This window comes from Octodon degus, unplaced genomic scaffold (genome assembly GCF_000260255.1).
Source record: "Octodon degus isolate 3935 unplaced genomic scaffold, OctDeg1.0 scaffold00082, whole genome shotgun sequence".
In the NCBI taxonomy this organism is placed as follows: Eukaryota; Metazoa; Chordata; class Mammalia; order Rodentia; family Octodontidae; genus Octodon; species Octodon degus.
Window position 1 is genome coordinate 10,776,946 of NW_004524658.1, and position 10,659 is coordinate 10,787,604.

The following is a 10,659-nucleotide window of genomic DNA, read 5'->3' on the forward strand; positions in this document are numbered from 1 at the left end:
GCTTGCCTGAGCAGGCACTGTAGACCACTGAGCTAGATCCCAGGCCGTGTAGTTTCGGAAGAATACCGGGGAGTCCGTGGCTCGGCCCAAAGTCAGCTCAGCTCACGGAGAATTTCAGAAATGGCAATTGAGGGTAGTGTTGGCACCTCCAGCTCCGCCTCCTTGACTATGGGGTATGAAAGTTCAAGCCCTATGCAAGAACCATTTAAAAATGCTTGGAACTCTAGGTTAAATAACCACACAAAGTTCCAGATCACAACGTGGGGCTCCTTCATAGTTCATGAAACCGTTTCTTACTGTGTTTACTTGGGTTTTTATCTCAACTTATACTTTATATGAAAATGTACAAGATCCAAAAGGATAAATCAGAATCATACAAAGGCCAGTGGAAATGTTTTAAAGTGCTTCTCTTTAATCCCTTCTGTATCCAGCTGCCTTTGATTTGTGGAACCTATTTTACAGAGTATTTCAATATTTCTTATGATTGGAGCCAGGGAGATGGCTCAGTGGAATAAGCGCTTCCCTGGCAAGTGCAAGGGCCTGAGTTCAATCTGCAAGGGCCTCAGATCAATCCCCTGTTCCACCTGGGGGAAAAAAAATTCCTTATGATTGGAAAACAGTGCCGAGATGGTACACACTGTTGGCAAGAGGTGCAGTCAGCGGAGACACCTGATGCTCCTAGCATAGATGCTCACACCACCTCAGAATCTATAGGTATATTCGCAGAGTTCATCATGAGTTTCAGGATCCATCCGGGATGGAAGCTAAAAAATCTCACATCCTTTGGAGACACTACTCCTTCACCCTGCTTTTATGTGATCTCGTAGTTCATCTCTGGGCTGGTGACCATGCATTTGATAGAAACTGCGGACGTCCACGATGGTTACGATAGTCCTCTCAACCCTTTAAAGCTCGTGCCTCCCTGTGCTGGCTGCTGGCATGGTGCTATCCACCACATGAACTTCATTGGAAACTATGTCTCGATCTTTACATGGCGGGATGGGCTGTTTGGGACAGACTCTCAGTTTAATGCATAGCACGAAAAGATGAAGATTTGGGCGGGAAAAAAGGAATAAATCTCTCTCAGACCTTCCCAAAGGCCCGCATTTTCCTGCATTGAAAACTGTAGCTAACGTTGCTTCTGGGGAGGAGAAATAAACATGTGTCTTGGCTGCTAATCAACAAAAAAGGACATTGACCTCCTTTACCTTCCTGGTGGGAACTTTATCTACTTTACGTACAAGTTCTGTATATGTACAAATGGATTAATTTATATTTAAGTACGATTTTCATGAGGCTAACCATGTTGCTAGCCTTAAAGGTTTTCAGTAATGGAAGTGTGGTGTGTCTTTTCCTCCAGTGCTACCAGAGGCCTGAAGCAGACAATGTCTTTAGACCTGTTACACACACATTTATTTGTGTGTGTGTGTGTGTGTGTGTGTGTGTGGCCAGCTCAGCCCACCAGGAGGCAGGGCTGGCTGGCATGTGGTGCTGGGGGATTGAACCGCGGTCCCTCTGCTTTGTTAAGCTTGTTCTAAGTAGGTGCTTTAGACCACTGAGCCATCTCACCAGCCTGGTCATTCTTAATAACAGCATTGGCGTTACCTTTGAAACACGTTAGAATTTGCCAAAAATCAAAATAGCAGGAAGGAACCACACAGCAGCTGAAACGGCAAGTGAGGGGAGTCGGCAAATCCACAGCAGCCAGCACCAGGGACTCCAGCTCCTGGCTGGAGCTGACAGCTTAGAGTGATACTTCCCAGGCTATTTTTTTATTGAGGTGCACCCTTGAACCTATAAATTACAACGTTTCTAATGTGGCTGGAATATTCTAGTCAAAACGTTTTCAAATTAAATTTTTTAAAAAGTTGACTTTATTTCTACTTACCCTTCCATTTTTGTACAGTAAGGTTTTTTTCTATGTAAATCTGTATCTTGAACTTACTACTGTATCTGCACTTTGAGCTATGAAATAAATAAATGCGATCTTTGTCTGACTAAAAGAAGCAAAACAACAACAAATTCTGGCCCCCTACTGAGGACCAGGCTATGTGATAGATTGTGGGGGGCCCAACTATGTGATTTAATCCCCAGAAGTCCCCAGGTTCATATGACTTTGCTTCAGAAATTAGGAGCTGTAGGAAGGCTTCTTGCTAATCAAAAAAGCGAGCCAACCAGAAGTAGCCAGCCACATCACTAGAGAGGAATGCCTGTAGTCCCTCTTGTACCCTGAAATTGTCTTTTTGTTTTTCTTTATTCCCCATCATCTCCCTACAGGACATTAACAAAGCTTCAGAAGCAGAAAGCCTGCTCTTCCTGGGCTGCCTACCACCATCCCTCCCCTCTCTGTGCCCATGTCTGCAGTGGGTCATGGAACTAGAACTCATCTCCCTCAAAAAAGCCATTAAAGTTAGAAAAGTCACTCTACCCATTCACACTGCTCCCTGGTAGGTATGTGTTTATATCAGGGGGTTCCTGCCATACCCAGGAGGCCAGATGCTGCTCAGAGAAGTCGTGAAGAATCTTGATGGGCTTTCTGGGTGCCCTCCTTTGATCACCTGTTATTGTTAGATCACAACTTTTTGTGCAAGCACATTTCTACCCATTTCTGTCCATTCTTCATAGAATTTAAGTATAAAAATAATTTTCCCTAGGTCTTTGGGTCATTTCTGAAGGACCCCATGTCTCATAAAACTTTGATGAAACACATTTGTTGGTTTATACTTGTTAATGCTCCTGTTAGCGATGTTGTTATAACAGTATTGGTCATGACCTGTATGGTGGCTAAGGAAAGTCACATCTTCTCATCCTTATCTGATCAAAATGCAACACAGGAGCGTGGTGTCTCTCCCATGATGCTCTTCTGCCATGTTCTAATGCATTACCTTGGACCCAGAAACAATGATCCAGGCACCTATGGACCAAAACCTCTGAAACCATGAGCCCAAATAAAACTTTCTTCCTTTTAGATTATTACTTTCAGGTACTTGGTCATGATGGAAAGTTGATCAACACAGAATCCAATTAAAACATTATAATACATAAATCATTTATCAAAAACCATCATGAAAATTTGGAATGGAATGAAATGATCAATTTTATTGCCTAAAGAAGGCTGGATACATAAGCTTGGCAGTCTAAGCGCCTGCCTGGCAAGTGCAAGGACCCAAGTTTGATCTCCAGTACCACATGCCATGCAGCCTCAGGACCTTGGGCGGGCCGCGCCCACCACTGAAACTGAGTATGGTGGTGCACTCCTGTAATCCAGGGTTGGGGAGGCTGAGATAGGAGGATTACTACAAGTCCAAACTGCATAACAAGATCCTGTACCAAATAAATAAATAAATAAATATTTAGAAAAGAAGGCCTCCAAAGAGACAAAAGTGATAATTTTAAATTTTTTTCCTAAATATTAGAAAAATATCTTCCTAGTTCCAAAGAAAAAAAGGCTTGTCGTGATAATTTATAGCCACAGTCTACAAACAATTCTTTCTGTGCTCATGAAACTGTATAAGGCGATTGAAATGTACCTCTAATGTGTTTCCTTTGCTACATTTGAATGTGTCCTCCAAAGTCATGTTTGGTAAACTTAATCCCCAAATTCATATATTATGGCATTTGGGTGTAAAGTCTTTGGGAAATCACTGTCGTGACAGCAGTGCTCTTATAAATGCTTAATGCCTTCATCAATTTGTAGATTAATCCATCATTGTGGAAGCAGCTGTTATAAGAGCCAGTTCTCTCTGACAAGCTTGCTGTGCTGTAGGACATCCTATACACTGTGACACAAGAAGGCCTTCTGCAACAGTGGGTGACATGTCCTGCAAGCTCCCAGCCTCCAGGGCTATACGATAAGTGGGCCTCTCCTGGCAATGTAGCAGCAAATGCCCCCCACAACCAGTCAGCTAGTTGCCCAGGTAACACTTCCTGCTGCAGTTCTGTCTCCTATAAATGGCTGGTCACTATCACACACATTGTGAGAATCAAAGACAGCCAAGTACTCTGCTTCTCTACTTCCTGTTTGCTGATCCCATATGAGCCTCAACCTACCAAGGATCAGGGCTTGATATTTTGGGGATGATCCTGGCTAGTTCCCATTGACGTACAACAAATCTGCCTCCAAATCCGGGGTGTCATTTTGGTGTTTCTGCTTGCCACAGCATCAACAGCAAACAGACTAAGATTGTCTTAATACTTTTGAAGGTTTTAAGTATTCATTAGTTCCAAAGAAAAAAGGCTTGTCATGGTAATTGTAGAAATGTATTTTTTGTTGTTTGTTTTTGTTATCATTGTTGGTTTGGTACCTGGAGTTGAACTCTGGACCCTGCACTTGCCAGGCAAGTGTTTGTGCCACTGAGCTATATCCCCAGCTAGAAATTTATTATAAATTATATGGTGTCTAGTCACCATCTGTCATTCCTAACAGAAACATGAGAATAATGAATACATCTGGCAGTAAACTTAAACCTGATAATAAAACAATAAGCAAAACCCAAACTTTCCCCTTTTTGATATTCATTAGATGGCAGGAAGCAGGGCTGGGGTACAGTTCAGTGGTAAAGGACTTCCCTAGCGTGTGTGAAACCCTAGGTTCAGTCCCCAGTAGGAAGGAGGCTGGGTGGCTGAAAGCAAGGGACAGGTTTAGATCGTTTTCTCAAATCACTCATTTCTACCATCACTTAAATGTGAGTTTAATTCTGTTTCCAGCTCATCACAAAACATACTGTGTAAAAATAAATGGTATCTGAAGATAATTTTTTTAATCAAAAAAGAATTTACTGCCTCTGACTAAGAAACTTTAATTTTATCCTTAAAGTTTCTGCACATTTAAAACAAGCAGCCGGGGGTAGTGATGCACACCCGTAATCCCAGCACTCAGGAGGCTGCGGCAGGAAGATCGGAGCATATTTGAGACCAACCTGAGCTACAAAGTGAGCTCAAGGCCTGAGCTGCACAGTGAGAGCCCTATGCAGCTCAAGGCTTGAGCTACATAGTGAAACCCCTATCTGCAAAAGACAGATACCCACCCCCCAACAACAACAAAAAAAGTTAGAAAGCTGGGTCTTTCTCCAACAAAACTTCAAGCCCCTAAAGATCAGGAACCATATTCTGTCTCAAGGCTCCCCAGCATCTAAGTATGATCGATGATAACTCAATAGCTTTATACGTAGCGCTCTCTGTGTTCAGGCTTTTCTGTATTTCCATGCTTCTTCCCACTGACAGTAGAAGAGAAAGAAACTACGGGTTTTTACAGGCTCTCTGGGGCAGAGAAGTTGGGTACCTTGGAAGCAATCAAGGGGCCCCTGGCATTCTCAGTGAAGGAGAGCTCAAGAGAAAGCCAGCACTGAGCTGTGAGATCCATGGACTGTAGAGCAAAACGTTATGCAACGTGAGGTGTGATCACTCCTGAAGCCCCTTGAATCTTTGGCAAAGTCTACAGAAATTACAAACTGCTTTGTGTAATTGTGTTTCTTTCAGAAAATATTAAGCATCAAGTCTACACAGTGGTGGGCATGGGACCAGAATGGCATTGGCCCATGGGACCATGACATCGTGTACCAACACAGGCAGGGGGACTTGGGCTCACTTGTTGTTTTGACAGACATGGAAGCCTTCCACCTCATTTATAAACAAAACCATTTTAATGCTGTGCTCTTAGGCACTTGTAAACATGCAGCAGAGTCTGAAACAAAGAAGAATTTACCAACTTGGAAATATATTTTGTATTTAAGAATAAATGGACACTAAAGAATTAAAGTGTTCATTTCTCAAAGAAAAGGGTATTCATTTTGCCAAATGTTTACAGTGATTTGAGCTCAAAAGCTGTAATTTTCATATGATTCCATCAGTCTATTCTTCAAAATAGGCTACATAAGGTTGCCCAAGGGAACACTTAACCACTTCTACCTCTCCACCCCCATTCTTCCCCAGTTGAAAGTGAATGTTAATGAAATCCTCCGCAGTCTCTTCTTCTGTCCAACATTGTTCCATTCCAGTCAGGAGCACTGTCCTCTTAGATATTCCTGATAATATCTAAGAAAGACAGAAAAAGATAAATAGAAAAATTTCTAAAAACTTTGAATTAAAAATTTTACATTCAAAAGCTATATACAGTATCACTGGCAGAAACTTTAAGAATATAATTAAAATTTCCTTCTGCCTAGTAGAGATAGGGAGCCTCAGGAAGATTTTCAAGCAAGAGAGTGTTGATGTCTGACTTCAGAAAAGTGACTCTGGTGGTGTTATGAAGAAGAAAGGGGAAAGACAGCAGCTTGAAGTCAGAAAGACCTGTCAAAGAGGACAAGGTAGAAATTATACAATTTGTGACCAAATGAATGTTAGAGGTGAAGCAAAATTAAGAATTAAGTATGAGCTGTAGCTCCCAGGTTGAAGGGCTAGGTAGATAGTACCACTCTTTAACATCTGACAAAGAACAGAACACTGCAGCAAGTTTGGAATAAAAATGAGTTCAAACTGGGTGTGGTGCTATGTGTCTGTCTGTAATTCTGGTGCTGGAGGAGGAGGGCTGTGCAGGAGGACCACATATCAAGCCCAGCCTGGGCAATTCAGCAACTTAGTGAGACCGTATCTAAAAAAAATAAAGGGCGATGTAGCACAATGTGAAGTCCTGGGTTCAATCCCCAAGACTGCAATTTAATTAATAATAATAATAATAATAATAATAATAATAATTTCAATGAAAATAAGCTGAAAGAGCCAGGCATGGTGACACACACACCACAACCCCAGATACTCTAATAGAAGCACAAGCTTCATGCCCAGTGATAGAAGAGACATAAGAGAAATGCACTTGTGTCTCCACATACTAAGTGTTATAGTTTGTCTCTAGTTGTCCCCTCAAAGCCTCATGTAAGTAATGGAGTGGACTTCCAGAGTTTGTGGTTAACTCATGATCCGCTAGGACTATCTGTGTGAGCGCTACCCAGCCTGAGGTGGACAGCATGACTGCAGCATGAAGCAGACAGGCTTCCTCTCTGTGCCCATGGTTGCTCCTGCTCCCCCCTTTTGCTCTTGCTGTTTTCCACAGCCATGAACTGCTGCCCTCTGCTATGTGTCAGTCTGCCTTGGACCCAGCTGAGTATGGAATGAAACCTCCACTAACTGTGAGCTAAATCAACCTTTCCTTCCTTCATTTGGGGTGTCAGGTATTTTGTCCTATCAATGAGAGAAAAGTAACCAAGAAAGAACGTGGTGCCAGGAATAGGGTCGTTGTTGTGACTAAATCTGACAATGTGGATTACAAGCCTTTGGGAATGGCTTATGGGAAGAGATAGGAAGGGTTCAGAGATGCCGCTTATAAGAAAAGTGCTGGAACAGCTTTGGCTGTTCTGTATGGGAGATTCTGGTCAGAACTCAGAAGCCCAAAATGTTGATAGAAACTGCCTGTAAAGACCAGGTGGGGACGTTCCTGTTGACAAGGAATGTGTGGGTTGTTGGAATTGGGATGATTTGTGTTATGGCTTGGAAGAAAGTTTGTCTGCTTTTTGCTCATGTCCAAAGATTTTGCCTGAGACTGAGATCAAGTGTAGAGGCCTGCTTAATCTTGCAAATGAAATTTCAAGGCAGTTGAATGTTGCAGCAGTGGAATGGCTATTGTTGGGAGCTTTTAATGAGATATATGTTGAGAATCAAGAACAAAGAGCCCAGCAGGATGATTTAAAATATTGGGAGTTTGGCCAAAAATGAAAAACCAATAAAGCTTTGTACTGCAAATATAAAGCTAAGAGAATCTCCATTGCTGGGAAGAAACCAGAGAATAAAAACGATGGCCTGAGAGCATCATAGGAGGCAGCAGGTCTCTACCTTGCAGCATCAAAACTTCAAGGGTGAAACACTGCTTTGAGGAGAAAGTCTTAGAATGCCATGTTCCAGAATGGTAGTGGTGGCCAGACCAGGTTCCAGAATGGTGCCAACATACAGAATTTGCTCCTTGGAATCAGGTCAGAGTGCTCAGTGATCCAGACACTCCACCCCTACAGCCAAGAGAGAAGACAGCCTGGCTACTGCTCCAGCTGGCAGCAGACCTTGGCACCATCCATGTGGTATTGGTTTTAGGCACTGGCTGAATAAAAGAGTTCTGAGGTTAAGAAAGCTTCTCAAAAGGCCTAGAAGGACAGGCAGTGTGCCTGAGAGGGCAGTGTGTGAAGCAGAGAGTGAGAAGCTTAATGTGCAGTAGAAACCCCAGGAGTTTGAAAAAGCCAAGAACATGGATCATCTAAGGGAAACTGCAAAAGGGGAGCAAAGCAGGCTTAAGAGAGAAGCCATGGGAGCTACCACCAAGAGTGCCGTAGGGGCGGAGGCACCTGGAGCTTACAATTTGCCACAGATTGCTTTGGATGTTTAACATGGAACTGTGGGACTTAATGTTTGCCCCTCTGGATTTTGGACCTGCTTTGGTCCCAATGCTTGGTATCTTGCTGTGTGTACCTTTTGGAATGGTAATGTTTGTCTTGTGCCTTTAAATGTTGGAACTGTTTAACTTTTCATTTGTATAAGGGCTCACAGCTAAGAGTCTGCCTTAGATTTCTGAGAAGACTTGGACTTTTCAGCAAAAACTTAGAAACTGTTAGGACTTTGGCAACTCCTGCAGATGGACTAAAATGCCTTTTGCATAGAGGGAGGTGCATGAGTCTTTGGGGGGCCAGGGGTAGAATGTTATTGTTGTGTCTAGATGTCCCCCATTGCTCATTTAAGTCATGGGACAGACTTCTACAGTTCGTTATTAACTCATGACCCACTGGGATTATGGGTGTGAGTGCTTCTGGGATTATGGGTGTGAGTGCTACCCATCCTGGGGTGGGTAGCCTGATGGTCACTGTTGCTGCTACTCCTCCCTTTTGCTCTTGCTGTTTTCCACTGCCATTAACTGCTGCCCTCTGCCATGTGCCAGTCTGCTTTGGACCCAGCTGAGTATAGACTGAAACCTCCACTAACTGTGAGCTAAATAAACCTTTCCTTCCTTAATTTTGGGTGTCAGGTATTTTTTTTTTCCCAGTAGTGATAGAAAAATAACTGAGACACCAAGCTAGAATAATAAGCTGGGCACTAGCAAGCACCTGTAATCCTAGCTACCAGGAGGCTGAGGCAGAGTGATTGTAAATTCCAGGCATGCCTGAGCAACCTAGCAAGACCCTGTCTGAAAAATTTTTAAAGGGCTGGGACTATAGCTCCAAAGAGTGTGTACCTAGGATGTACAAGGTCATAGTTTCAATCCACAGAGCCATAAAATCAAAAACAGATGCGTGACAAATAGAGGAGAGAGAAATAGGTGCATAGATAGATAACAATAGATGCAGACAGACCAAGTTTAGGTAGATAGAATAAATGAACTAAGGCACAAGTTTGTATCAAAGTATTCTTTCAAAGACAAACTCATTCTGCATCAAGCAAAAATGGAGTGAACAAACTAGGCATTCCTCACTGATAAGATTCAAATACTAACTGGCTCAGCTTTTATTTTTTGTGGGTTCAGTGTGGGCATTAGAATCTCAAAATAAAAAAAGTATGACTCTTCAAATTTGGCACGGTGGATGAGTCAGGCATAGAGGTACACACTTGTAATCCCAGAACTCGGAATGAGGCAGGGGAATCATTGGGATTTCGAGACCAGTTTGGGCTACAAAGTGAGTTCAAGGCCAGCCTGAACTGCGTAGGAGACCCTTTCTCAAAAAGACAAAACAAACAAACAAACAAATGTGTGGTGGCAGCCCACTGAAAGCCCAGCAGGGTGGCAATCATCACAGCAGCTCCAAGGCTGAGGGTGGAAGAGCCCAGGGGCTCACAGCCAGCCTGGGCAGTGTAGTGAGGGCCTTGTCTCAAAATCATAGAAGGCTTTACCTGATACTTCTGCAAGCGTCTTTCTGTGTACGGAGAAACAACAACTCTGTGGCAGCTCTGATTTATACAAAGAGGAAAATCTTTGTTTTTCAAAATCCTGTCAGCAACTAAAAGTAAACAAAAAAAGTTCTAGTATCATAAACATGGTTAACAAAGTTAAAACTTCTTTCCAATAAGATTTAATATCATAGTAAACAGTGAATCTAGTGATTAATTTCTAAAAAATTCTATGATCTACACTGAAGACTTTACAGTTCATACTTTTTAAAAACATAAGTTTTAATAGTTCCTCCTGCCTTGAACCATTCGCTGCAGCCAACCAAGGGGCTGCAGAGTCCTCAGACAGCCATCCCTCAAGCTCTCCAGAACACAGTCATCTGCCCTCATCCTCGTGGGAGACTGCTTGGCTGGCCTAGTCCATGACAGTCAGCTAAAATAATTATTAACCCAACAAGAAGGGGCACTCAATGTCACCTAGAAATTGTTGAAGGCAAGTAAGCCCAAGTGTTTATAGTTTTCTCAATTACAAATAATAATCTCATTTCTTTTTAGCAATATTTTTTCTCCTGAAGTGGATAACAGTAGTGTGTCAAGACTGGATAAAATTTAATGGAAACAATTCTTGTTTGAACAAATGCCTTTTTGTTAAAACTCCCTTCTTTAGTCTACCAGGGTCAGCAATGGGGTATGCTAGTTTAAAAACAGTTCATTAGTATAAGAACTCCAAAGAAGAAATACAAATAGAAAGATATAATACAAGGAAAGGGAAAGCAGGATCTCAAGGACTAACTAATCAAGAGA

The 10,659-nt window shown here is 42.5% G+C and overlaps 1 protein-coding gene and 1 pseudogene across 2 annotated transcripts in view; one reads left to right on the forward strand and one right to left on the reverse strand.

Moving 5' to 3' along the window:
- Positions 1–120: 120 nt before the first annotated feature.
- Positions 121–1,037, forward strand: LOC101581827 (annotated as a pseudogene).
- A 4,667-nt stretch (positions 1,038–5,704) lies between these two features.
- Positions 5,705–10,659, reverse strand: part of Nmi (N-myc and STAT interactor) — a 32,857-nt gene continuing 27,902 nt past the window's right edge. For both annotated transcript variants that reach the window (XM_023721326.1, XM_004636678.2), the window contains exons 7-8: positions 9,859–9,965; positions 5,705–6,033 (exon numbers count right to left, since the gene is read on the reverse strand). In XM_023721326.1, coding sequence (XP_023577094.1) covers positions 5,851–6,033; positions 9,859–9,965 — 290 coding nt within the window. In that variant the 3' untranslated portion in view covers positions 5,705–5,850. The remainder of the gene's footprint in view (positions 6,034–9,858; positions 9,966–10,659) is intronic.